Source organism: Macrotis lagotis, chromosome 1, assembly GCF_037893015.1.
Source record: "Macrotis lagotis isolate mMagLag1 chromosome 1, bilby.v1.9.chrom.fasta, whole genome shotgun sequence".
In the NCBI taxonomy this organism is placed as follows: Eukaryota; Metazoa; Chordata; class Mammalia; order Peramelemorphia; family Peramelidae; genus Macrotis; species Macrotis lagotis.
This window is the reverse complement of record NC_133658.1, coordinates 915,742,874-915,769,731: the sequence shown is the minus strand read 5'-3', so window position 1 is coordinate 915,769,731 and position 26,858 is coordinate 915,742,874. Positions and strand designations below refer to the sequence as shown.

The following is a 26,858-nucleotide window of genomic DNA, read 5'->3' as shown; positions in this document are numbered from 1 at the left end:
ACCCCAAGGACTCGCACAGAGACCGGGCTGACGGAAGGAGCCATCTTTATTTGGGGTGCCCAGCGCCCCTCCCCGCCCGGGCGCTCCCTCAGGCGTGCTTCAGGCTCAGCCTCTCGAACAGGTACTCGCCCAGCCCGGCCTGGGGGTCGGCCTGCACGTGGCGCAGGGTGCTCAGGTGGTCGCCCAGGCGCTTGAGCAGCTTCACCTCCTCGTCCAGGTAGTGGCTCTCCAGGAAGTCGCAGAGCTGGGGGAGCGGGCAGGGTGAGGGCCGCCCCCCAGCCGCGCCCCCCAGCCGCACCCCCGCAGCCCCCCGGGCGGCTTACCTGCGGGTCCCCTTGGTCGGAGCCCAGGGCGTGCAGCTTCAGGAGGGCCTGGTTCAGGCCCTTCTCCAGGTCCAGGGCGGCCTCCATGGCCTCCAGGCTGCGGCCCCACTCATCGCGGGCAGGCTTCTGCGGAGGACAGCGGGCTTCAGCGCTTCCCAGGAGCCCTTGGGGCGGCCGAGGCTCCACCCAGCCTCGCCGCCGAGGCCTCTGGGAAATGTAGTTCCGCCCGCCCCCCTACCTGCACGGCCTGGAGGAGGACGCGGCCGCCGCGCTGGTTCTGCAGCCGCATGAGGCGCTCGGCGCCCTCGCGTTTGTCCTCCGCGAGCTCCCGGAAAAAATGCGACACGCGGGGCAGGGCGACGTCGTCCCGGTCGAAATAGAAAGCCTGAGGGGAGCGGACGGGAGAGGGAGCGCGGTTAGGGGAGGGGGCGAAGAGCACGCATGCGCGCCGAGAGCGGCCCGGCCCCCCCCCCCGTAGTTCAACAGGAACAAAGGGCGCGCGGCGGAGGGAAGGGAGCTCGGGGCCGGGGCGCGCGCGGGGCCCGAGCATGCGCGGGGCCGGGGGGCCGAGCCTCACCAGGGACAGGTAGCAGTAGGACGCCCGCAGGTGCAGGTTGGCCAGGCGGTTGACGGCGGCCTCGGCCTCGGCAGAGAAGTTTTGACGGATCTGGGAGGCGGAGCTCATGGCGGCTGGTCCCGGAGGCGGCTGGTCCCGGAGGGGGGTGCGGCGCAGAGGCGAGGGGAGCCGGGGGACCCCCGATCCGTTCCGTCCAAACACTGTTGAAGCAAGAACCAGAGCGGGGCGAAGCGGCGCGGGCCGCCCGGGCCAGACTTCTTATAGCCCGCCGGCGGGGGCGGGGCGGGGGCGGGGCCTGCGGGGCGCCGGCCAATGCGGCGGCGGACAGCCGGGGCCCGGGGAGCGGCCGGCCAATGGGGAGCGCGGGCCGCGGCCGGGCGCGGAGGCGGGAAGCGGGGGAGGGGCGGCGCCCCCGGAAGGTCACGTGCGGGTCCCGGGCCAAGTTCTAAGCCGAGGGGGGGGGTCGGGGTCCAGAGGGGCCCCGGGGGCCGGCCGGAGAGCAGCCTTGAGGGGCGACACTCCAGCCCCTTCCTGGGCCCAAAGCAGAGGCCGAGACCCCGGATCGGGGCAGGCAGGACGGGCCCAAGCGGCACTTGAACCCGGCTCTTGGGATTCGAGCCTCTGTCCATTCCTGGTCTCCCTGGACCGGAGGAACTGGGGGATTGGGGGATCATTGGGGAATCCACGGGGGGGGGGTCAAAGGGGCTCAGGGTGCAGACTTCGGGGGGAGTCGGGGCTGAGTCAGGCGAGGGGCCGCTGCTGAGTCACGCTGAGGCGGCTGGGGGGGTCACGGGGCCGGTCCTCAACCCTAGACTTCCTCTAGCTGGGCCGGGCCAGGCCCAAGGGGTGGCGTCTGCGGGGGCCCCGGGCCCCGGGCCCCGGGCGCCTGTGACTCACAGGAAGCCTCCCCGGCTCCCCCCCGGCCTGGGCCCGGGCGGGTGGGGAGGGCAGCAGAAGGCTTCCGTCCATGCCCAGTCCGGCCTTTGACCAGAGCCGGGCCCCACCTTCCTCCCCGGCTGCACCCGAGCCAACGAGGAAGTCGCCGGCTCCCTGCCACCGGTTTACAGAAGAGGAGACCGAGGGTCAGAGAGGGCTCCCTCGGGAGGCTGGCACGCCCTGAGGCGGCTCCCCATCCCCGGTCCCGCTGGGCGAGGCAGGGGGCTTCAGACCCTCACATCCTCAAGAACAGATGCTTGGCGGCAGGAGCTGCTCCAAAGCTGGTGTTTATTGGCCAAGGCTTTGAGGCAGAGAGACTCCCCAAAATAATTACAAAAGTAAGAAAAATGTGCCCCCCGTATTGGAAAACCCATAATTTATCCTAAAAACCGAGAGTCCAAGCAGAAGGGGAAGGAAGGTGGGGGCAGCCAGGCCCCCAAGCCCTCCCTAGGACATCTTCCAGATGGTGAGCGAGGCCGTCAGGACCCCGGCCACGAAGATGGTAACAGTCTGCCAGGTGGGGGTCCCGAAGTAAGAGAGGAGGCCGTCCTGTGGGGAGAGGCCAAAGACAGCCCGGAGTTAGGGCCCTCCGGGAGAGGCAGGGAGGTGGGGGGCCACGCCCCCGGAGGTCACGGGGAGGTCGGGGGGCGCTCACCCAGCCTCCCTGCTCCTGGATCCAGGCGAGCACCCGCTCCTTGAGGAAGTCCAGGGTCCAGCCCATGATGGTGCGGATCAGCTCGGGGACCTTGGTGCACAGCGCCTGGGGGGGAAGCCGGGGGCGCGGGAGGGCAGGGCCGGCGTGCCGCCCCCCGCGCCCCTGCCCCGCCCCCCGCCCGCCCGCCCCCGCTCGCCCACCTTGAGCACCAGCTTGCTGGCGAAGTAGAAGAGAGCCACGACCCGGCCCCAGTTGAAGTTGCCGTCGGAGAACATCTCGGCCGCCACTCGGAAGAAGACCTCCCGGGGGGAGTCGGTCTCCACGGCGGCGATCATCCTGCGGGGGGGTGGGGGGCGTTCAGGGGGCGCCGGGGGGGCGGCGCGGGGGGGCGGGGCGGGGGCGCGGGGGGGGGGGCTACCTCTGCAGCTCCATGTTGCTGTCCAGCTCGTCCCCGATCCTGCGCAGGCACTCGGTCAGCCGCTTGGTCCGGGGGTCCGAGGGCAGCGGGGCCATGTTCCCCAAGGAGTGCAGCTCCGGGGCGCCCCCCGCCACCCGGCTGGCGCGGTCCTGGATGAACCTGCGGGGAGAGCGGGGGCTGAGCGCGGCCGCGGCGGCCGCGGGCCCGGAGCCCCCCGCCCGGCCACAGGCTCACCCCTGCAGCAGCACGGCCCCGGTGCGCATGATCTGCTCGCTGCTCGTGGCCCCTGGGGAAAGGCAAGACGCGGGGGGTTGGGGCGCCCCTTCCCGCCCCCCCCGCGGGCCGGCCGCCCCGGGCGGCGGCAAGCCCGGGCAGGCCCGGCCGGCCGCGGCCCCCGTGGCCGCCCGCCCCCCGGCCTGGGCCCGGCCGCTCCCGCCGCCGCGCCCCGTACCCGGATCCCCCCCGCCTCGCGGCTGCTCCCCGGAGCCCTCCATCGCCCCGCGCCGCTCCGCTCTGCGCCGCCGCCGCCGCCGCCTCTCGCCCGGCGCGCCCGGGAGGCGGAGACGCGCCCCCGGCCCCGCCCGCGCCCCGCCCCGCGGCGTGACGCCGCCGTCACGTGACGCGCGTGCCCGCAGTAAGCAAAGTCCGCACGTGTCTGCGGGAGCCCCGCCCCCCGCGGCTCCCGCGCTTTCTCCTTAAAGGGGCCGCGCCGCAGGGGCCTGCCCTCCGCGGGGTGCCGGTCCTCAGCTCGCCTGTCCCAGGGGCTTCGTGTAGGGTCCCCCGCCCAGCGCCCCGCCTAACAACTGCGGGCCCGAGGAGGAGCCGGGCTGTGAGGGGCGCCCGAGGCCCGGGGCGGAAACCGGGGGGAGACCCCCCCAAGTCTGCCGTCGCGCAAACGCACTCGCAGCTTCAGAGAAAAGCCCCCAAAGCCCAAACCCAAGCTCTCCGGTTTGGAAATCCTGAGGAAGAGATGACTAGGGCTGCAAGCCGGGCCGCGCGCCGATGCAAGCCGGGCCGCGCGCCGATGCAAGCCGGGCCGCGCGCCGATGCAAGCCGGGCCGCGCGCCGAAGCAAGCCGGGCCGCGCGCCGAAGCAAACCGGGCCGCGCGCCGATGCAAGCCGGGCCGCGCGCCGATGCAAGCCGGGCCGCGCGCCGATGCAAGCCGGGCCGCACACAGATGCAAGCCGGGCCGCGCGCCGAAGCAAACCGGGCCGCGCGCCGATGCAAGCCGGGCCGCACACAGATGCAAGCCGGGCCGCGCGCCGATGCAAGCCGGGCCGCACACAGATGCAAGCCGGGCCGCGCGCCGAAGCAAGCCGGGCCGCACACAGATGCAAGCCGGGCCGCACACAGATGCAAGCCGGGCCGCGCGCCGATGCAAGCCGGGCCGCGCGCCGAAGCAAACCGGGCCGCACACAGATGCAAGCCGGGCCGCGCGCCGATGCAAGCCGGGCCGCACGCCGAAGCAAGCCGGGCCGCACACAGATGCAAGCCGGGCCGTGCGCCGATGCAAGCCGGGCCGCACGCTGCAAGCCGGGCCGCGCGCCGAAGCAAGCCGGGCCGCACGCTGAGCCGAAACTGAACGAAGCTGGTGGACCGGGGAATTAGAAGAAAAGCGTTGGTTAATGTGATTTAAGAAAAAGAGGAAAGCCAAATGACCAGTATCAAACAGAAAAAGGGCGAATTCACCATCAGTGCAGAGGAAATTAAAGCAATTGTTAAAAACTATTTTACCTAGTCACTGAAAAAAATACTAACAAAGAAATTACAGCAATGTATCATAAAGACTGTTCAACAGGACCCAGGTGGAATTTACACCGGGATGCGGGTGTAACTATCAACATAATTGGCCATATCAGGACTAAAAACGAAAGAAATCATGATCTGCTGGATAGATGCAGAAAAGGCTTTTAGCAAAATACCACACCCATTCTATCAAAAACACCAGAAAGCCTAGGAATAAATGGAAAGTAACAAGCACAATCTATTTAAAGCCATCAGGAAGTATGATCTGTGATGAGGATAAACTAGAAAGTTTCACAGTAAGAACAGAAGTGAGGCAAGGATGCCCCTTATCTCCACCACTATTTAATATCGTGCTAGAAACGCTAGCTGGATCAATAAGAGCCAAAAGAAGAAACTGAAGGAATTGGAATAGAAGATGAGGAAACAAAACTCTTTGCAAATGATATGATGTTCAACTCAGAGAAACAATTTTAAAAACTAGTTGATATAATTAACAACTTCAGCAAAGTTGCAAGGATACAAAATATACCCATACAAATCATTAGCACTTCTGTCTGGTATGAACAAAGTCCAGCAGCAAGAGACAGAAAAAGAAATTCCATATAAGAATAGCTGAAGGCAATAGAAAATACTTGGGAATCTACTTGCCAAGAAAAACCCAGGAACTTTATGAACTCAATTACAGAACACTCGTAATATAAATAAAGTCAGATCCAAACAATTGAACAAATATCACTCATGGGTAGGTTGAGACGATATCAGAAAAATGATACTACTACTTCCATTAATTTACTTATGCAATATCATTCCAATCAAACTATCAAAAATTATTTTATAGAGCTAGAAAATATAATCACAGAATTCATCTGGGAGAACAAAAAGTCAAGAATATAAAGGGAAACAATGGAGCAGGGGTGGAGTGGGTAAGGGAGGACATATAAAGGAAGGAAGCATAGCTGAACCAGATGTGATGTCTGTTGTTCACTCCTGAAGAAGACCACGACATCAGGGAAGTGATGCCATGATAAGCATGTGAGTTGGATTTGAGGGGGGAGGGAGGCTGGGCTAAGTCATCAGTCTCACTTTCTCCTCCAGAGTCATCTGAAGATGAATCAGGATATCTGATGCTGGCCCGTGATGTGAGGCAATCAGGGTGAACTGTCTTGCCCAAGGTCACAAAGCTAGCAAGTGTCCAGTGTCTGAGGCTGGATTTTAACCCAGGTCCTCCTGACTCCAGGATTGGTGCTCTGTCCACTGCACTACCAAGCTGCTTGCAAACCAGATCTAAAACTGTATTATGAAACAGTAATCATCAAAACAATCTGGTGCTATGGAAACAACGTAAAGATTAACAGACTGCCTTCTGTGGGGTGAGGGGAAGGGAAGCAAGATAAGGGGGAAAATTGTAAAATTCAAAATAAAATCTTTCTTTAAAAAAACAATCTGGGGGCAGCTACGTGGCACAGTGGATAGAGCACTGGCCCTGGAGTCAGGAGGACCTGAGTTCAAATGCAGCCTCAGACACTTAATAATTACCTAGCTATGTGGTCTTGGGCAAGTCACTTAACCCCATTGCCTTGCAAAAACTAAAAACACCAAAAAAGAAACCAATCTGGTACTGGCTAAGGAATAGATTGGTGGATCAGTAGAAAACATTGGATATAAAACACACAGTGATAAATGACCATAGTAATTTACTGTTTGATAAACTCAAAGATCTCAGTTTTCAGGAGAACTCACTATTGGACAAAACCTATGGATAAGGGAAGAATTTAGTACCAAACAAGTAATAGAGAGTATTATGAGAAGTAAAAATAGATCATTTCTATAACATTAAATTAAAATCCTGCTGCATAAATAAAACCAATGAAGCCAAGATTAGAAGGAAAGAAAAACCGGGGTGGGGAAGGGAGATTTTATAGCAACTTTCTCAGGTAAAGATAAAATGAAGTGAGTCAAATTCATAAGAATACAAGTCATTCCTCAATTGATAAATGGTCAAGGAATATAAACGGGTACTTTTCAGAAGAAAAATCAAAGCTATCTATAGTCATATGGAAAAACTAAATCACCCTAAGTCACTATTGATTAGAGAAATGCAAATAAAAACAGCTCTAAGATACCACCTCACACCTGTCAGATTGGCTAATATGACAAAAAACAAAAAGAAAATGACAGATATTGGAGGGGTATGGAAAAATCTGGATACTAATGCACTAGTGGTGGATCTGATCCAACCATTTTATTAAGCAATGTGAAGCTGCACCCATAGGGCTATAAAATTGTTCATATCCTTGGACACAGTAATCTAATTGGGTTTGTATACCAGAGACTTAAAAAAGGAAATGGATCTACATGTACCAAACTATTTATTGCAGCTCTCTTTGTGATAACAAAGAAATTGAGGGGATGCCATCCATTAAGAAATAGCTAAATAAGTTTTGGTTACATGAATGTGATTGAATACTTTTGTGTTCTGAGAAATGAGGAGGAGGATTCTTTCAGTAAAACCTAGAAAAATTCAGAAGTGAGACCATTGTACAGGAGTACACACACAATATTGTATGATGGCCTACTGTGATGACTTAATTGTTCTCAGCAATACAATGATTCAAGACAACTTCTAAGGACTATAATAAAAAATGCTATCCATCCGCAGAGAAGGAACTGATGACTATGAATGCAGGTCAAAGCATACTTTTTTTTTGTACTTTTTTCTTTCAATATATGGCTAATATGAAAATGTTTTTCATAACTGCTCATATATGATATATATATATATATATATATCAAAATTATTGCCTTCTCAAGGAAGAGGGAGAGAATTTGGAACTCAAAAATTTTTTTAAAATGAATGTTAACCTTGGCATCAATGGCAGCATCAGCTTGAGAAAAGAAGAAGGACATAGCATTCTTCAAGCAGCTGCACAGCAAAGTGGAGAAGCTGGTCCAGGGCAACATCAATAGGTACCAGAACCTGGCCATCCTGGAGCATTATTTGGAGACAAAGACCAAGAAAAATGCCCTATGACCCGGAAACCAGGCCTTCTTCTGGTCCAGATACTGCTGAAGGTCCTCACCCTGGACAAACACCTGATTGGTTCATCAAGGAAAGTAACCCATCAGACAGATCCTGTACTTGGAGGACAAACTGGAGACCTTTCATTTCCAAGCTTTCTGGCATACCCTGCTTAAGAACAAGGATCTCCTTAATGACATCATAGACTTTAAGACTCCATCCATTATGAGCATCACCTATCAACATATTGATGGCTGTCAGAGATGCTGGAAGATCTGTCAGACAACTAGCTGAAAGTATGGATGAGATTAACTAAAACTTTCAGTAGTTTCCACCAACTGCTTCTAGATGGGAAGACAGTCAGCTGGGAGAGGCCTTGGTCATCATGCATTCCAAACCTTCCCTCACCTTACCCCCATTTCACAGGAGGGTTAACTAAGACCTACAGTACAGAACTCTCAAGACCTCACAGCTACATTGGACATCAGAATCTAACCTTCACCCCAATTGGTGTGAAAAGTAAATAGAATCCCAAAGAAAAAGTATTTGTCCAGATTCTCACAGTAGAGACAGAATCACCCCTGCCCCTCTCCCCTGCTTCCCAATCTAGTCAGTCAAAGAGGGCCTCTTGGAAGAGGTGGGGAGGGGGGAGACAAATGGGAAAGAATAGCAAGGGAGATGATGAAAAAAATGTAAAGGAAGGTGGCCTAGCTCTATTGCTACACTATAAAGCAGCAGTCATCAAAACTGCCTGGTACTGTTTAAGAAAAAGAGGAATGGATCAGTGGATTAGGATGGGTTGAAAAGAAACCTCAGTAAATGACTCCAGCAATCTACTGTTTGACAAACCCAAAGACATCAGCTTCTTGGAAAAGAACTCACTATCTGACAAAAATTGTTGGGAAAACTGTAAAATTGTATGGTAAAGACACATCTCACACCCTATACCAAAATAAGGTCAAAATAGGTACAGGATTTAAAAATAAAGAGCAATACCATGGATAAATGAATAGATCAAAAAATACTCTATCTAATCTTTGGAAAAGGGATAAATTTATGACCAAACAAGAATTAATACATTACAAACTACAAAATGAATGATTTCGATTACACTAAATTTAAAAGCCTTTCTGCGCTGCCCAGAAGAGGGGTCCATACGGCGTTGTTCACGGTTTCCGTCGTAACTTTCAAGGGAAACTTTCACAATGTCCGGAGCCCTGGATGTCTTGCAGATGAAGGAGGAGGATGTCCTCAAATTCCTCACTGCAGGCACCCATTTGGGTGGCACCAATTTGGACTTCCAGATGGAACAGTATATCTACAAAAGGAAGAGTGACAGCATCTATATCATTAATTTGAAGAGAACTTGGGAAAAGCTTCTGCTGGCAGCTCGTGCCATCGTTGCCATTGAAAATCCAGCTGATGTTAGTGTCATCTCATCCAGGAACACTGGCCAGAGAGCTGTTCTGAAATTTGCTGCTGCCACTGGCGCCACACCTATTGCTGGACGCTTCACCCCGGGCACCTTCACTAACCAGATCCAGGCAGCTTTCAGGGAGCCTAGCCTCTTGGTGGTCACTGATCCTCGTGCAGATCATCAGCCTTTGACTGAAGCATCATATGTTAACCTTCCAACCATTGTACTGTGCAACACAGACTCCCCACTTCGCTATGTGGACATTGCCATTCCATGTAACAACAAGGGAGCTCACTCAGTGGATCGGATGTGGTGGATGCTGGCCCGAGAAGTCCTGCGGATGTGTGATACAATCTCCCGTGAGCACCCGTGGGAGGTCATGCCTGATCTTTACTTCTACAGAGATCCAGAGGAGATTGAAAAGGAAGAGCAGGCCACAGCTGAGAAGGCAGTGACAAAGGAGGAATTTCAGGGTGAATGGACTGCACCTGCCCCAGAATTCACTGCTGCTCAGCCAGAGGTGGCTGATTGGTTTGAGGGCATCTAGGTGCCATCTGTGCCCATTTAGCAGTTCCCTACTGAAGACTGGAGTGCTCAGCCAGTTACTGAGGACTGGTCTGCAGTTCCTACTGCTCAGGCCACTGAATGGGTAGGAACTACCACAGAGTGGTCCTAAGTTTTACCCAGATGCTCTAATAGTGTTGGAAAAATGCTGATGGAAAATAAACATTGGTTTCTTAACAAAAAATAAATAAATAAATTTAAAAGATTTTGTACTGATAAAATTAATGTTGCCAAAATTAAAAGAAAAGCAGCTGGGAAACAATCTTCACAACCAGGAGTTCTGATACAAGTCTCATTTCTAAAATATATAGAGAATTGCATCAAATTTATAAGATCACAAGGCATTCCCCAATTGATAAATGGTCAAAGAATATGAACAGACAGTGTTCAAATGAAATTAAAGCTATATATAATCATATGAAAAAATGTTCCAAATCACTATGATTAGAGAAATGCAAATTAAAACAACAATGCGGTATCATCCCACACCTATTAGATTAGCCCAGATGACAAAAAGGGAAGATGGTCAATGTTGGAGAGGTTGTGGGAGTATTGGGACATTGATGGAGTTGCTGGTGGAGTAGTGAATGGATCCAGATTTTCTGAAAAGCAATATGGAACTATGCCCAAAGAGCAATAAAACTGTTCATACCCTTTGACCCAGAAATTCCAATTCTAGGACTATATACAGAAGAAATTATAAAAAATGGGAAAAATCCTACATGTACCAAAATATTCATAGCAGTCCTTTTTTGTAGTGGCAAAGAATTGGAAATTGAGGGAATGTCCATCAATTGGGGAATGGATAAATAAATTATGGCACATGAATACTATGGAATAATATTGTTCTATAAGAAACCATAAAGAAACTGTAGAGAAGCATGGAATGACTTACCCGGTCTGATGTTGAGGGAAGGGAGTAGAATCAAGAGAACAATATACACATTAACACCAACACTGTGAAATGAACGACCTTGATGGAAGCAACTCCTCTGAACAGCCCAGAGAGCTAGGATCACTGTATTTGACTGGTTATGGACTATAATAACCCCAACCGGAGAAAGAAACACAAAATGAAACAAAACACGCGGGAAGAAAAGAACAACCCTTCTGAATCTGAATAAAAACTATCTCTTATGTATCTTTTTTTCCCTTAACCCTAATTCCTCATGCCAAAAATGACTAATTTGTAAATAAATTTAACAAAATGTGTATGTAAAATGCTAACCAAGCTATTCCCTGCTGAGGGAACGGGGGTGGGAAGGAAGGGTGGAGGGAAATTTTGTTACTTGAAAATATACATGTACAAATGGATGAAAATAAATAAATTAAAAAAAAAACAAGGGACCACCAGTGCAAATGGGATATGGGAAGAGAGAGGGGAGAGAGGGAGAGGTCCTGTCTTGGTTAAAAAAAAATTCCAGTCTCTTTTTTCTTTTTTATTTAGTCTACTTATCTTTAATTTTTTAAATTGACCTTTTTGAGTCAATAACAATTCATATTCTCTTCCTCCCCCCTCCTCCCCCTCCCCCCAATGAAAATGAAAGAAAAACAATAGAACCCCAGATCCATGTGAAGAAGGGGCGGGGCAAGAGAGAGGGAGGGAGAGAGACTGGGGGGGGAAGAAAAAGAGGGAGAGAGATGAAGAGTCAGAGACAGAAAGACAAAGAGGAGGGCTAAAGAGACAGAGAGACCCCCTTCCAGAGGGATAGACATGACCATAAGTCTCCCCACCATGGCCCTGGTCAGTAGCTGATGGGTTTAAGAAACATTCCCTCCTGCTCAGACTTTGACTCCGGACAACTTCAGGGATGCTAGACCCGGATTCTAATCCCAACCATAGTCTTATGGACCTGAGTGATTAGAGGAATAGAATAAAGGAAGGCCTCCTAGAACTCAAGACTGACAAATTGCCTTCTATGGGAGATGGGGGGGAGGGAAGTAAGATTAGGGGGGAAATGGTAAAACAAAATAAATAAAATCTTTATAATTCAAAAAAAAAAAGAAAATTCAAGCAGTGATAGGCCTTGTGTTCAATATGGTGAAGGGTCCCCCAGTGTTCTAATAATGATGGATTTGTACCAGAAATGATAACCATTGAGAGACATTGAGAGATTTCAGCAAGTCAATTTTAATAAGTGTCCAAAGCAAATTAAATCTTTGTCATAAGTCAGAATTACAAGATGAGCCCCAGATAACAAAATCACATAGAAAAACATTTCCACCACTAGGGGAGCAAAACCAATTTCCCCATGGCCTAAGACCACTAGAGAATCTTGTCTTCATCTGAACTCTGAGTCTGTCAGCTTGCTGTCTCCAAGTGGATGATAGGAAAGATGTGGGGAGTGGGGTTCCAGGTGAGGAGTCCTCTGGAATCAGGTTTGGTTATCCTCATGGAGTTCCTAAAACTTTGCAATAATGTTGTCTTTGTGTAAATTGTCTCCTTAACTCTTCTCCCGTCACTCAGAATGTTCCCTCAGGTAAGTCCCAGAATCTGAGGAGCAAGTCCCCAAACCCAGAAATAACAAGAATTCTATCCATGAACGCCCTCCATATGCATGTGACCAACATGTGAATCTTAGGGACTCTGAAAAATACCAATGTACCAACTGCTGACCACCTCCTAAGAGGCCAGTCCCCATATCCATCATCCCAGGAAGCAGCCCTAGTGAAGTTTGGACCTGCCTGCATCCTCAGCAGTCAAAGCCAGGAAAGACCTAGAAAAGTTTCTCCCTACTGGAGTTCTTGGCATTGTCCAATGATTAAACCTCTAAAAGGAGAGTTTTATCTGTAGATATGACACTGGAGAAGAGGAGTGACCATCTAGTTTTGCTGCTTCCTCCTAAGAACTTTGGGACCAGCGGCAGTGACCTGTGGTAGTGACCTGTGGTGAGGGGTGAGCAGGTGACGCAGAACTGAGCCTCACATCTGATTGCCTACACCTTCAGCACGACTTCACAATCAGATATATGACTCAGGTCTCCCTCACCTGCTGACCCCTCTACATGTCCCTGAGAGAGTACCTGCAACAGCCTCAAAGTGATGTCTCTTCCATTTGAATGGGAGCTTCCTGAAGGCAGAGAAGACTACTTTTCTGTTTCTGGCCCCAGAGCTTAGCACAGTGCTATGCGTAAGCATAGAGTAAGCACCTGATGAATTCATTCACTCATTCATCTATTCATCTATGGATTGTTGTTGTCGATGTTTAAGCTTTGTCAAGAGGATTTGGGATGGGACAGCTAGGTGGTGCAGTGGATGGAGCCCCTGCCCTGGAATCAGGAGGACCTTGAGTTCAAATCCAGCCTCAGACAATAATTATCTAGGTGTGTGACCTTGGGCAAGTCACTTAAACATACTGCCTTGTAAAAACATACCAAAAAAAAGAGGATTTGGGGGTCCTAGGAGTGGCTAGGGTCACTGACTGGTGCCCTAGTGTGTAGAGTACCAGCCCTGGAGGCAGGAAGATTCATCTTGCCTCAGACATCTTCTAACTATGTGATTAGACAAGTCCCTTAACCCTGTTGGCCTCAGTTTCCTCATCTGTAAAATGAGCTAGAGAAGGAAAAGAAAAACCATTATAATGTCTTTGCCATGAAAACCCCCAATAGAGTCATGAATAGTCAGACAAACGGAAAAGTAACTAAACCACAAAGCAGAGAGTGATCTCCTGAGAGTTGACATTAATTTAACTCCTTTTTGTTCTAAATTAGCCAATTCATTTGTGTATTAATTTAGCCTGGACTGAAGGTTGACTTCCTGGAATGTCTCCTCTCTGTCTCTGTTTGGAGGATTTTGATGATTCAAGGATGTCTATCCCTGTTTTGGGCTCTTTGGATCTGGTGTGAAGTGGTGTGTTAACAAGGACATGGGCCTGCTTTTGTAATAATAATAATAATACTAAGCATCCTTTCACTATGTATATGACTCAGGAAGATATTTCTTTACTTCATCGAAGAAATAGTTAATGCTAATTTTGTATGAATGGAATTTTTAAAATTTTATTTATTTATTTTTCATTCATATGCACATGTATATTTTTAAGTTACAAAATTTCCTTCCACCCTCCCAGCAAGCATGAATTGAACAGAATTGAAACAGACACAATTATGCATCACAATACTTGCAGAATGTGTCACGCTCTAAGGAAATAAGCTACAGTTTTTCCTATCTCCTATGCTGATACATTGGCAGTGATCAAATCAGGACCCCAAAGACTACACTGTCACTCTTTCCCCTTGACCCTGCTTATCACTTCTCCTTGACCTAAATCTTCATTGACAATTCCAGAGCATCCCCAGTTTCATGATGTCAGTGGTTGATGGATTTTGAGGTGTCTCCATGGCAACACCAGGCTACATTTCCTTTCATAAAAATAGTTTAGGGGCAGCTAGGTGGCACAGTGGATAGAGAGCACCAGCCCTGAAGTCAGGAGGACCTGAGTTTAAATCTGGCCTCAAGACACTAAATAATTACCTAGCTGTGTGACCTTGGGTAAATCATTTAATCCCCTATTGCCTTAACAATAACAATCTGTCCTTCCTGCCACCAGTCATTACAAAAATTTTAAACTACAAATCCCCACATTAGCCATATCTGAAAATGTGTGTTTCTTCCTAAATTTCCATGTAGCTGGAGCCTGAGAGCTGCTGGGCGGGGAGGGGCAGTGCAGTAGACCAGTGATCTCTTCCTCTTGCTGGCTTCTAGTACTAGCCTCTGGTTGCTACAGGGGAAAGCTGCTGGAGACAAGCCAGAGGCTGGCCTGGCCATAGGCATTGCTGTGGCCAGACAGACTAATGACTAGAAGCTGAAATGAGCCACAGCTATTGACCTCAGCTCAGACTCTGGGAAGACAGACTCCAACCACTGGGTGTTTCTTCTCCATTTTCTCCAGTTGTTTGCAGAGTTGATCCCTCGTATTTAGATTCCCTGAGAATTTTCTCAACTCACTCTCTTATCATCTCTTCCTGAGATCATCCTCCTTCCTGACTTTCTCAGGTCCCTGCTGAATTTCCACCTTTCATCTTAATGTAAGTACCTTCCCTCTGTGGGTTATTTCTAATATAACTTCTTGTTGGTCAACAAACATCTGTTAAATGACTTCTACTTGCTGTGCATCCCCTGCTCTCCAGGAGCCCCCAGCCTAATGGGGAAGACAGCATATACAAACACCATATATTGAGGATAAGTTGGGGACAATCAAGGAGGGAAGGTGTTAACACCAAAAGGGAGTTGAAAAGGGCTCCAACAGAATAAGATTTTAGTTGTGACTTGAGGAAGCCAGTGAAGCACAGAGGTAGAGATGAGGAAGAAGAGTATCCAAAGGGTGAGAAGGGAACAAGGAGATGGAGGGTTCAAGGAACAAGCAGGAGACCAATGTCACTGAATGGAAGATTTCTTCTTGGGGAGTATGGTGCAAGAAGTTGAGAAAGAGGGACTAGCTTATGAAGTGCTATGAGTGTCAGAGGAGTTTGTATTTGATCCAGGAGCTAAGAAGGAGCCACTAGAGTTGGCTGAGGGAGGTGCCATGGTCAGAAATAGTTCTTTGATAAATGAGCAGAGAATGAACTGGAAAAGAAAGAGACTTGAGGCAGGTAGATACCCTCCCCCCCCCCCCCAGCAGGTTGCTGCAATAGTCTAATTGAGAGATGATGGGGTTCTGCACCAGGATGGTGGCAGCATCAGAGGAAAGGGCCAAGGCAGGAGATATTAGTGCATCCATAGGCTTTGGCAAAAGACTGGATATGAGTGAGGAGAGAGCCTGAAGAGTCTAGGCTGACACTTAGGTTCTGAGTCTGGGGAGCCGATTGGGTGGCAGTACCTGCCAAGGAGAAAAGGGAGTTAGGAAGAGGGGAAGATTTTGGGGGAAAAGTCAATGAATTCAGTTTGAAACATGTTGGGTTTAAGATTTCCATTGGATATCCTGGTCAAGATATCTAATAGGTGGTTAAAGCTATGAAGCTGGAGGAGGAGGTCAGGAGAAAGTTTAGAGCTGGACAGAGAAAACTCAGTCATCAGCAGAGAGATGATTATTGACTTCATGGAAACTGATAAGGTCACCAGTGGAGACTATTTAGAGGGAGAAGAGAGCCCAGGTCAGAGCCTGGAGGGACCCCACTGTTAGTGGATGTGACCTGGGTAAAAATCCAGCAAATGAGACTAAGTGGACAAACCAAAGAACCCAGGAGAGAAGAGTGCTCAGAAAACCTAGAGAGAAGAGAGAAGCAAGGAAGAAAGGTTGATCTGGCCCTGACAAAGACTGTAGAGAGGTCACAAAGGATGAGAGTAGAGAAAAAATCATTGGGTTGGCAATGCGAGTCACAAGCAGTTTGGGCTGAATGATGAGGTCAGGGACAAGAACAGAGGGAGCTGAGTGAAGATGGACCAAGGCACCTCCTGCAGATGGCCTTCTCCAAGAGTTTGACCTCAAATGAGAAGAGAGGTGAGGGATGATAGCCATGAGAGTGTTTTTTGACAATGGGGAGACATGACTGCAGCAAATTGCCGATGTCAAGAACAGCCCCTTTGTAGCCGGCATGTGGGTCTTGTTCTACGCTGAGTATTTAAAGTCTTTCCTGACCTCCCATTTTTCTTTCTAAACATATTAAGAACCTCCAATCCCCCATAGGCTACCTCCCATGCTTGATTTACACTCCCTCCTCACCTTCCTCCCCCCCCCACAGCAGCTGTGTGACCTTAAGCAAGTCAATTAACCTCTCAGGGTCTCAATTATAAAATGGAGAAAATGGGACCCACCTTGAAGGATTGTTGTGATGAAATAACATAATCACTTTTCAAACAATAAATCATTTTATAAATACATTTTTACATTTACATGCCTTTTGTTTAACCATTCTCCAATTGACTGGAACTTAGTTTGCCTCAAGATTGTCTTTCGCGCTATGAAGAGCTGCTATAAATATTTTTTTATTTATTATGCCTCTGTCTTTGATCTCCTTGAGGGTATTGTCTATCAAAGCTTATTACCTCTGGTCAAAAGGTCATTACAGGGGCGATGAGGTGGTGCAGTGAATAGAGCACCTGGCCTTGGAGTCAGGGGTACCTGAGTTCAAATCTGGCCTCAGACACTTAATAATTACCTGGCCCTGTGGCCTTGGGCAAGCCACTTAATCCCATTGCCTTGCAAAAAAAAAAAAGGTCATTACAACAGAAGAATGATTTGAGTAGAATTCTAAAATGTCTCCCAGAATGACTACATCAATTCAGCGCTCCACCAACAATGCATTAGTGTACCTATCTTCTCCGAGACATTTCAATTGTTATCCTTTTTGGTGTCACCTTTTGCCAAATTGATAAATTTGAGGTGAAAGATGAAGAGTTGCCTCCATGTGTATTTCTTGTTTTCAGTGATTTGGAGGGTGGATTGTCAATTGCTTGGAGTGAATTTTGAAAAAATGTCCTATTCACACTCTCTGTCTACTTAATCTACTGGGGAATGACACTTGCTCTCATGCATTTATTTATATCACAAAATCACAGAATCTGGCAACATCAGCCACCATCTTCTAATTCAATTCTTACAGGAAAAGAATCAACTCTTATGTTTGTTTTCTCAGAGATACGTGAGGCAGATTTCTTCCCACAGTTAATGCTTTATTTTTTTACTTTAATCAAACTGATAATTTTCATTCAAAAGTGTTTTGATTTAACATAATGTATTTTGACGATTTTATCTTTTATGAAATCTACCATTTGCTGGTGTGCTGATAAACATTTAACAAAAGGCTATCCTGGAAAACAAGACGTCAGCACACTTTAAAGTTTGATCTGCATTAACAATATTTTCTTCATCACTTTCAGACTATGCAATCAGCCAAACCATAACTCAGGCCCTGATATTTAGTGTTTCCATATTTCCAAAGTGCCCAGGCTGCAATCCCCTGATCTTATTTTTTCTTTAATTAAGAATTCTAACCACAGCCAAATCACCTCACAGTTGAAGAAACAGGCCCATAAGGGTGGGGAGGGGAAGGAACTGCTCATTGAAAGTGGCAGAGCGGAGCCTCAAACTCCAGGTGCTCACCCCACCCACTCCACTGAGCTGCCCCCATTCTGTAGTGCAGAACTGGAAGAGGGGTGGAAGGGTCTCCCCTCGTGTCTCCCCTGTGTAAAGTGATGACTCTACACCGAGGCCCAGTGGGGGTGGGATTCTCTCTATTCCAGAACATCTAGGCTGGGGACTCACAACACATACAGACTCGGGCAGAAGCGGGACTCAGACGCGGGCAAGGAACTGGAGCCTGGGTGGAAGCCTAGGGGCCGTCCTGGAGGAACCTGAGCCCAATCTGCTTCCTGATCTCCTCCAGGATGTCTGCCAGGAGCTCGCTCTCTGCCAGGGGAATCTCGGGGCTCTCCTTCAGGCCTGGGGGAGGGGAGTCATCAGCCGGGCAGCCTGGCTGGGCCGGGGGTGCCCGACCGCCCCGGGCTTGGCAGCTCACCCTGCAGCAGACACTGGCGCACGTGCTGGGCCTCGTAGACCATGCCCACGGAATGGAGGAAGTGGAACTTCTCCCCGGCGGGCGCGGCGGGCAGCGGGAAGTCGGTCTTCTGGCCGTTCACCACCAGCGCCGTGGGGCACCACATGGTGGCCGGGATCTGGGAGGAGAGGCCGGGTCAGCACCGGCCCAGGCCGGGCTGGGGGGGGGGGTCCCCGGTACCGACCCCCTCACCTGGGCCGAGCCTGCGGTCCCGAACACCCCGAGCGAGTTGGGCAGCTCCAGGGTGATGCTGCAGCTGAAGGAGGCCTGGAGGCCGTCGGGATACTGCAGGACGGCGGTCACCGTGTCGTCCACACCTGGGGGGCGGCCCGGGTCAGGCGGGGCGCCCCCGCCCCCGCCCCCCGCGCCCCGCCCGGCCTCGGGAGCCCCTACCCTTCTCGTGCAGCCGCCCCACGGCCCGGACCCGCTCGGGCCGCCGCCCGCCGGCCACCAGCGAGATGAACTGGACGCAGTAGATGCCCAGGTCCAGCAGGCCGCCCCCCGCCTGCGCCCAGTCGGTGACGCGCGCCGCGCCCTCCAGGGCCTGGCCGAAGTCGGCGCGGACCAGGCGCAGCTCCCCGAGGTCGCCCCACGACAGCAGCTCCCGCAGCGCCCGGACGGCCGGGAAGAAGCGCGTCCACAGGGCCTGCGGGGCGGAGCGGGCTAGGGGAGGGGCGGCCGGGCGGGGCGGCTCCTCCCGCTGCCAGCGCCGCCCCGCCCCTCCCCGCCCCGCCCCGCCCCTCACCTCCATCAGGAAGAGCCCGCGGGCCCGCGCCGCCGCCACCATCTCCCGGACCTCGGCCGCCGTGACCCCCAGGGGCTTCTCACACAGGACCGGCTTGCCCGCCGCCAGGCTCTGCAGGACCGCGCGCGAGTGCTGCGGGTGCTGGGCGCCCACGTACACCACGTCTGCGGGCAGGCCGAGGCTGGGCGGGGCTCCGCTGGGGGAAGGCCCCGCCCGCCCTCCCAGCGGCCCCGCCCGCCCTCCCAGCGGCCCCGCCCGCCCTCCCAGCGGCCCCGCCCTCCCAGCGGCCCCGCCCTCCCAGCGGCCCCGCCCCAGGCCCGCCCTCCCAGAGGCCCCGCCCCAGAGGCCCCGCCCCAGGCCCGCCCTCCCAGCGGCCCCGCCCGCCCTCCCATCGACCCCGCCCTTCCAGCGACCCCGCCCTTCCAGCGGTCCCGCCCCCCCATCGACCCCGCCCTCCCAGCGGCCCCGCCCCAGGCCCGCCCTCCCAGAGGCCCCGCCCCAGAGGCCCCGCCCCAGACCCACCCTCCCAGAGGCCCCGCCCGCCACGCCTCCCCCCTCCCGGCCCCGCCCCGGGGCCGCCTGGGCCTGGGGGGGGGCGCTCCCCTCCCCCCTCCCGGCCTCGCTGCCCCGCTGGCGGGGCGCCGCGGGCTCACCCACGTCGGGGTCCCGCATCAGCTCCTCATAAGTGCCGTAGGCCTTGGGGATCTCGTGCCTCCTGGCGAAGTCCTGGGCCCGGCCCAGGTCCCGGGCGGCCACGGCCACTAGCTGGGGCCAGAGAGGCTGGTCAGCCCGGGCCCCGCACCCCGGCCCGCACCCCCGCCCCCGGTCCACACCTGATGCTCGGAGCGGGGCAGGGTCCTCAGGGCGGTGGCGAAGTCGTGGGAGATGAGGCCGGCGGCCAGGAGGCCCCAGCGCAGCGGCCCCGCCACGCTCCCCGCCATGCTCCCCGCGGCTCCCCGGGGCGCTGCTCCCCAGGCGGGCGGGGCGGGGAGGAGGGGCCGCCAGGCCCCCCTGCGGGCCCCGCCCCCGCAGCTCCATTCCGACCCTCCCAGGACCTTGGACCTTGGACCTCGGCCGCCCCTCTCCAGGCCGGCTCGGCCCGCTCCGCCTGCCCTCCTGGGAGGCGACTCCTCTCCGGGCCCTTCCCAGGGGCACAGGAGTGGCAGTAGGCCCACCACCTGTGGGGGGGAGGGCGCCCCAAGGACCCCCGGCTGCTGGGTGGGTGCCAGGGGAGAGGGGCGGCTTGAAATGCTTGGAAAAAAGGACCCCGGAGACCCCAGCGTGCTGGATGGACCCCATCCCTGAAGCCCACCATTGGGACAAATGGCTTCTCTGGCCCAAGGGCCCTGGGTTCAGGCCCCTGGGACTACACCAGGCCCCGGCCCTCCTCCACTTGGCCAGCTCCCCAACCCTCTTGTCCCCCGAGGCTGCTCTTTCCACAGCATGAGCCTCAGCAGGGCCTTCCTATCTGGGGACCCAGCTCTGGGCGCTTTCTGGACCCTCAAGGTCTACATGATGCCAAGAACCAAGGCTGAGCAGCAAAGGTGGCAGAGACCCACGCTGCCTTCTTCAACTGAAGAGAACAGAGTCAGGGCAGCCAAGCCCAGCAACCCTCCCTGGTTCTTGAGGCCCAGCCTTCCTGGTCCCAGGTTGTCCCCTTTCCTGCACTCCTCCAAGCTGGAAACGGCCTAAGGCTTCTTGTTCAGAATTCAAGGAAGGGGGGTGGCTGGGGGGCGGCTAGGTGGCACAGTGCATAGAGCACCGGCCCTGGAGTCAGGAGGACCTGAGTTCAAATCCAGCCTCAGACACTTAATAATGACCTAGCTGTGTGGCCTTGGGCAAGCCACTTAATCCCACTGCCTTGCAAAAAAAAAAAAACTCAAAACAAAACAAAAAAAAAAACAGACTTCAGGGAAGCCTCCAACCTATGGACCACCAGAGACAGAGCTAGAGGGAGATGGAGAACCAGTTAGTCAGCCAGAGAACCAACCAGCCAGAGAGAAACAGGGACAGAGAGGGAGAGCCAAGTCAGCCAGAGAGAAATAGAGAGCCAGTCAAACAGAGACAGGGGAAGGGGCAGAAAAAGCACCCCAAGGCAGTTTGGCAAGGGGCCAATCCTAGCCCCAGAAGCATCATCTTCCTGACAGGTGAAACAGAGAGAGACAGGTGTGACTGTGGTTCCCAGAAAGTCTTTATTGGGTGGCCTTGGAGATCACTAGTGCTGGGAATCAGGTACAGGGGAAACTGGGCCTGGAGCTGGTCCCTCCTTTTCCACCGCCGGCTCTGCTTGGGCTCCCGTCTCTATACAAGGAGACAGAGAAAATGAGGACCCAGCCATTTTGGCCCCCAGTCTCCACCCTCTCTGGAGTTCAGATTATCAGAAATCACAATTCCCATCAGGCAGTGGGCCAGAATAGCAGTGGACCAGTGTCTTCACCACCCACCCTGTAGCATTCCCTCTCAGATACAAGGTCAGTGAGGCATGGGGAGGTCAGGAGGAAGGGAAGGGAGGGGCCCAGCCAGGGGTCAGGATGCACCTGGTTGGGGCTGGAAAAGGAGCCGGCCATCAGGACCTGGAGCTGGCGGGTCTGGGGGCTGCTGCTGCTTCCTCTGCTCCATGTGAAGGACAGCCTAGAGGGGTGTGGAGAGAAGAGAGGAAGTGAGGGGACCCAGGGGCCCTACCTCCCTATCCCACTCAGGCACCTCTAGGGAAATGGCCAGAAGCTGGAAGGAGCTGCTCCCCCCAGCCCAGGCACCTGCTTCAGTTCCTTCTTCTGGGCTTCCAGCAACCCCTGGGAGTGGTCCAGAGCCCTGCTCTCCTGGTTCAGCCGCTGGGCCTGGGCAGCCAGCTCAGCCTCTCGGGCTGCCAATTCCGCCTCAAAGCGTCGCAACTCCTCCTCCGTGTAAGCCGGGTGCTCCTCCAGCGTCTGGGGCGGGGGGGGGCAGAGTCAAGCTGAGCAGGTTCTCCCTTGGGCTCCTAATCTACCCTCCAGGTAGGGGAGCTCAGGAGCAGACCCAAGTCCTGATGCTCATGACAAGGATGAATGCCAGGGAGAGAGGACAGAGGCTCCCAGGGCAGGGGAGCCAGCAAGGCCACAAGTTAGCCCCCCAAGGGATGGTCAACAAACTGGGAGCCAGGAAGGAGGCCACAGGTCCCCTTCTAGTTACCTCCCAGCCCTTCGGGGCAGCCTCTTCAAACTCCTTCCTCTGCGTGGCCAGGAGGAATTCCTCGAGGGTCACCAGGCGGTCCTGGTTTGTGTCCACCTAAAGGGTGGGGCCAGACATGAGTGGAGGCCGGAGCACTGCAGCCCCTCTCCCCACCCCCCAGGGCTCCCAGTCTCACAGTCTTCATCACATGCTCACGCATCCTCAGCCTTTCTTCCTCCATCTCCCGCATGTCATCGTCCTCATTTTTGGGGTCATACACCTTCTCCAGCTACACAGGGATGGGGGCAAGGAGGACTCGATCAATCAACATTTATTATGGGGTCACAACTTGCCAGGGACTGTGGGCAGAAATCACGCACCTCCTTGGTGAAGAGAGCTTCCAGCTCCTGCTCATCCAGGACACCATCGCTGTTTGTGTCTGGGGAAAGCAGGATTCAGGGAAACCTGAGGCTGGGGAGGCTGGCAACTCAGGCCCCTTCCCTACGAAGGCCCTGGCACAGGTGGGCTGGGGGCTCCTTATGTATACAAAGGGGTCCAGATTTCTTATGGAGGAGGCTTAGGTGGAAGGCAGGAGACTACAGGAGGCCTGCAAATGTAGGGGGAGCCAGCCTCTCCAAAGAAGTCAAGGCCTAGGGCTTGGTTTCTAGCCTATTGCCAGGAAGAGAGTGGTGGGTGGCTGAGGACCAGGCACTACTAAAGCCAACGGAAGGCAATGACCTCATCCTTCACAGCTTCCAGGGCATCCTTAGGCCCAGATATGCCCTGCCTGCCCCCCTCCCCAGAAACTCACCATGTAATCTGAAAAAGGTCTTGGGGTTGAACTCGGTGGGATCCAGCCCATCTGTCTCCTCCCATACCTCCTTCAGCTGGGCCTGGCTTCCCTGTGGAGAGGAGGAGAACAGGGGCTGGGGACCCATGGGTTGATGGGAAGCCCAGATTCCCCACCCAGAGATGCATCGGGGCAGCTCTTTCCCACTGGCCCGGCCCTCACTGGCACATTGAGTCGAGGGTGCTGCCGGTGTCTCTGCTTCTGTTCCTCCAGCCTCCGCTCCTCGGCCAGCCGCTGCTCCTCTCCCAGGGAGTCCAGGTAACGCCGCCGCTCATGCTCCTTCAGCATCTCATAGCGTTTGAACTCCTCGTGGTGTGCTGCGTCGTACTGGGCCAGGTCCCGAGTGGCCTGGGAACCCACCCAGAAGGTCAATGGGGCTCTGTCACCTCCCACACCTGTCCTACCTGCCTAGGATCTGCGGCCTAGTCCAGCCTCACGTTCCAAATCACTTCTCAGCCTGCTCTGGCCATGGCTGCTATCAGAAAGGGCAGAAGGGCTGAACTGGGCAGAGGGCCAGCCTGACTTTTTCTCAAATGTTCCGGCCCTGCCTCATCATCTTATTAGAAATGGAGAAATACCCCTAGGGCTCCAGGTGATCCAGTGAGGCTGGAAGCCCAGAGCCTGGGCTCCCCATGAGCCTCACCGTCTGGATCAGCAGCTCCAGGTCTCGGGCCTCGAACGTGTGCTGGTTCTGAGGGTCCAGGTGTTCAAACTGCTTCAGAAGGCTCAGGTGGTCAACCTGTACCTCTGGGAGCAGGGAGAGAGGGACATTCTCAGGCTAAGCCTGCAAGAACTTCGACTCCAGTATCCCCTCCCGCAGGGGACCAGGCCTCACCGGGCTCCTGGGCTGCGTCCATCTTGGCCTTGAGCAGCATCCTTAGACGAGACACCTCCTGCCGCTTCAGCTCATCCAGTTTGGTGCGGATGTGGTGACTGACAAAGTCAAGCTCCCGACTCAGTTTCCCACTCTGAACCCAAGGGAGAAGACACGGAGAGGCCCAGTTAACACAACAGGGAGACAAGCAAGCACCTAGAGGGAGGAGGACAAGCATGGCAGGAGGAAAGGGTCCCAGAGGGTAAGGTGGGCCCCCTCTCCCCAAGGCCTTGCCCCTCCTACCTTGATGTCCTCTGCATTGGCAGCCTGCAGCTTCTCTCGGAAATGTCCATCTGTCTCCAAGACCTGGATCACCTCTTGTAGGTAGCGATGGTAATAGAGCCCCGTGTCCTGGGAAGACACACCAGATTCCTCAGACCACGGCTGCTCCAGTCCCTGCTCTGCTCTGGAACCTTACCAGCTGCCTCCAAGCTCCGGTGTTTGGCTTCAAACCTTTCAGGAGCCGTTCCCAGGTAGCCTTTTCAGTCATGTCCAACCCTTCATGCTCCTTCACAGACTCGAGGTCCGCCCCACACTTTCTCCAGGACTTTGCATAAGCCCCTGCAATAGCCTCTTTCAAGGTCTCTGCCCCTCTCCCGAGGCAGCATTTCAGGAACCCTCCCAACCCCCAAACTCCAATGATCCTTTAATTTCTGCTCCCCAAATTCAATGACTCCGGACTAGGCCAGGTCCCAAATGACCCGGGGACCCATTCGGAAGGTCAAGGGGGCTCTGTCAACCCACACATCTGTCCCACCTGCCTAGGATCTGTGATGGGTCCTGGGTCCCCAAGACAAACGGTTCCTTCTTGGAGAAAAGCGTAGTTATGGGAAACGTCGAGTCCGCGACTGAGAGTGGGGGATACCGGGGGATACCGGGGGAGGGGGGGGCTTGGCCAGGCTGGAGGGAGCGAACCCGGCCCCAAGAAGGGGAAGGATGACAGGGCCCAGAAGGCCCTGGGGCCCGGGAGCTCTCTGGCCAGTCCAAAGGTAGGAAGATGCCAAGCGACAGGTCGGCCCCTGCTCCCAGCAGGGTAGGGGCCAAGTCGCTGCCGTGGCCGTGATCTTCGAGGCCCCCCGCTGGGGGGTGCATGAGCATGGTGACCCTGGCCCTGGGTTTCCCTTAGAGCACCCTCTCAGAATGACTCCAACTCCCAGAAGACGCTGCGAGAATAGGACATCCAGGAGGCCTGCAGGCTTCACAAAGACTGCTGGGAGTTGTAGTTCCAACCCTTCCCAGAAACGAAGGCATTGGGGCAATGGCTCTCACCGGGGTCTCTGGAGGAGAAGGCGGCACCTCGTCCTTCTTGGGCTCAGGCAGGTCCAGAGGCGCTGCCTGGGCAGGCGCGGGCAGCCACAACAGCAGGAAGGCGGCCAACAGCCCCCGGGACAGCATGCTGGAGGCTGCCCGAGACAAGTGGCCGGAATCAGTGAAGGCTGGGCCCGCGGTCAAAGCCCCTTCTCCTTTCCCCTGGCCTCGGCCTCAGTAGCTCCGCGCCCCACGAGCCTCCACAAAGCCGGCCAAGCTGATGGAAAGGCTAAAACTACAAGTCCCACGAAGCCTCGAGGGCAGGGTCGCAGCCGGGATCCGCCAAAGTGTCCCGGAGCTTGCTGGGAGATGTAGTTCCGTCCCAGCAGCACTCCGCCGTGCCCGAAGCAGGCGGTGGGGGGGGTCGCCTCCCTGGAGCTCCCCCAGCCCTCCCTCCGCGGCGCCCCTGCCCCTGCCCCCTCCCCAGCTGCTTACGTCTCTCCGCACGAGCCGGGGGATGGGGTCGGCCAGGCGATCTCTGAGCCCGGATGCTGCCTGGGATCGGCCTCCCCCTCCTCCGTGGGCTCCAGACTTGCAATTCGTTCCGCCCCGCCCCCAACGAACCGATGTGGGCGTGGCGGCGGTGTCACGTGGCCGGGCACCGCCCATCGGGAAACGAGCCCAGCTTTTCCCACACTCTCGCGGCTAGCCCCGCCCCCGTCTCCTTAGTAGGACAAAGCTGGCGGAAGGCGCGGAAATGGCCATGCAACTACAACTCCCATGAGCCTGCACGTTGGATGCGCCGCTCTTCCAGCCGTTGCTCCGCCGCTTGCCCTTCTGGGAAGTGTAGTACCTTCGGCTTCCCGACCTGGGCTGCACCAGGCGGGGACAGGCGCCCTTTAAGGAACTTCGGCGTCCCGATTGCAACTGGAACGTTGAGACAGTTGCCAGGCAACGGATAGGCGCGGGAGCTCAGTGGCTACCGAGGAGCTGGGTAGTGGGAGCCAAGAGATGGAGGAGGAGGAGTAGGCAGGGGTGGGGGGCGGGGCCGGGCCGGGGGGGATTCCCCCCCACTGGGGTTTGGGAAAGCCTGCTAGCATTTCACCCCCTCACCCAGGGACCCGCCCGACCTTGGGAGAGAAAACAAGCCAGGTATGGGGGAAGAAGGCCCCAAGAGAAACAACGACATGTCCTTTTCTGTCAGGGACCCTGAAATTTTCTTCCTCCCCATTCCCACTCTCAGTGGCACTCAGATGCTCAAGCCCAAAAGCTTTCTGGGGGTTGGGGACCCAGGAGGCTGAGACCCCCAGACTAACTCACGAGGATTCACCTGTCATGACTGCTAAGCCTTAGCTCCTTTAGAAATTCCAGAGCTGGGGGACAGAGTTCCCAGATCTCAGAAGTTCCAGCCTAGAGTTCAATGTAGGGACCCATGAGTTTGCCCCTAGGACAGCCCCCCAGTCTCTCATGTCTCATGGAGCATCCTTTCCCCTTCCAGGGCAGAAGTGAAGGGCATATTGACTGAGAAATAGAGGAAAAGAAAAAAGGGGGGGGGAGAGTTTGGGGTAAGAAACTGGGGAAATTGAAACTGAAAACCAAAGCTTTCCCATCAAACTGCTGAAGCAGAAGGCACGACTTTACTGTCCTCAGTCCCTAATCACAGCACAGGGTCAGAGGAGAAATTGAGATAGGGGATCAATTGAGAGCAGACAGAAAACAAAGTCAAGGCCAGGGCCCTCTTAGAGAAGGCAGAGGGTCTGATGCCAACACACTCCTGGGTCCTAAAGAGGGCTGAGACTTCAAGACCATGCTCTTGGGTCCTGGCATGGGGGGAGGGGGAGAC

General features: G+C 54.3%; 6 protein-coding genes across 12 annotated transcripts in view; 2 read left to right on the top strand and 4 right to left on the bottom strand.

Annotated features, from left to right (window-relative positions):
* Positions 1-28: 28 nt before the first annotated feature.
* On the bottom strand, positions 29-1,133 carry FTL (ferritin light chain). The gene is made up of 4 exons (XM_074219755.1): positions 901-1,133; positions 562-708; positions 324-449; positions 29-244 (listed from the first exon to the last, which is right to left on the bottom strand). The coding sequence occupies exons 1-4, from the start codon at positions 1,006-1,008 to the stop codon at positions 89-91; spliced, it is 537 nt and encodes a 178-aa protein (XP_074075856.1). The 5' UTR covers positions 1,009-1,133; the 3' UTR covers positions 29-88.
* An 80-nt stretch (positions 1,134-1,213) lies between these two features.
* BAX (BCL2 associated X, apoptosis regulator) lies at positions 1,214-3,450 on the bottom strand. 2 transcript variants are annotated; one of them, XM_074219753.1, is made up of 6 exons: positions 3,361-3,450; positions 3,144-3,195; positions 2,910-3,068; positions 2,692-2,827; positions 2,492-2,596; positions 1,214-2,385 (listed from the first exon to the last, which is right to left on the bottom strand). In XM_074219753.1, exons 1-6 carry the CDS (start codon positions 3,401-3,403, stop codon positions 2,284-2,286), a joined length of 597 nt encoding a protein of 198 aa, XP_074075854.1. In that variant the 5' UTR covers positions 3,404-3,450; the 3' UTR covers positions 1,214-2,283. The 2 variants fall into 2 exon arrangements, with proteins under 2 accessions (XP_074075854.1, XP_074075855.1); XM_074219754.1 differs by lacking the exon at positions 3,144-3,195 and having other exon boundaries at positions 3,361-3,377.
* Positions 3,451-8,790: 5,340 nt separating this feature from the next.
* On the top strand, positions 8,791-9,654 carry LOC141509886 (small ribosomal subunit protein uS2-like). The gene has a single exon (XM_074219750.1). The coding sequence runs from the start codon at positions 8,881-8,883 to the stop codon at positions 9,637-9,639; it is 759 nt and encodes a 252-aa protein (XP_074075851.1). The 5' UTR covers positions 8,791-8,880; the 3' UTR covers positions 9,640-9,654.
* A 7,612-nt stretch (positions 9,655-17,266) lies between these two features.
* On the bottom strand, positions 17,267-19,873 carry DHDH (dihydrodiol dehydrogenase). Of its 2 annotated transcripts, XM_074219748.1 has the most exons (7): positions 19,730-19,873; positions 19,550-19,661; positions 18,897-19,060; positions 18,545-18,797; positions 18,344-18,468; positions 18,113-18,269; positions 17,842-18,036 (listed from the first exon to the last, which is right to left on the bottom strand). In XM_074219748.1, the coding sequence occupies exons 1-7, from the start codon at positions 19,835-19,837 to the stop codon at positions 17,927-17,929; spliced, it is 1,029 nt and encodes a 342-aa protein (XP_074075849.1). In that variant the 5' UTR covers positions 19,838-19,873; the 3' UTR covers positions 17,842-17,926. The 2 variants fall into 2 exon arrangements, with proteins under 2 accessions (XP_074075850.1, XP_074075849.1); XM_074219749.1 differs by lacking the exon at positions 18,344-18,468 and having other exon boundaries at positions 17,267-18,036.
* A 1,196-nt stretch (positions 19,874-21,069) lies between these two features.
* Positions 21,070-25,637, bottom strand: NUCB1 (nucleobindin 1). Its single transcript, XM_074219747.1, has 13 exons — positions 25,511-25,637; positions 25,037-25,170; positions 24,011-24,118; positions 23,729-23,861; positions 23,537-23,640; positions 23,056-23,241; positions 22,855-22,945; positions 22,424-22,482; positions 22,240-22,332; positions 22,065-22,160; positions 21,653-21,823; positions 21,434-21,527; positions 21,070-21,197 (listed from the first exon to the last, which is right to left on the bottom strand). The coding sequence occupies exons 2-13, from the start codon at positions 25,160-25,162 to the stop codon at positions 21,112-21,114; spliced, it is 1,347 nt and encodes a 448-aa protein (XP_074075848.1). The 5' UTR covers positions 25,163-25,170; positions 25,511-25,637; the 3' UTR covers positions 21,070-21,111.
* A 169-nt stretch (positions 25,638-25,806) lies between these two features.
* Positions 25,807-26,858, top strand: part of TULP2 (TUB like protein 2) — a 7,611-nt gene continuing 6,559 nt past the window's right edge. For 2 of the 5 annotated variants that reach the window (XM_074219744.1, XM_074219745.1), the window contains exon 1: positions 25,813-26,167. The gene's annotated coding sequence lies outside the window, so the exon portion shown is untranslated. Of the gene's footprint in view, positions 26,168-26,858 lie in introns of all 5 variants that reach the window. The other 3 variants (XM_074219742.1, XM_074219746.1, XM_074219743.1) reach the window with 3 other exon arrangements.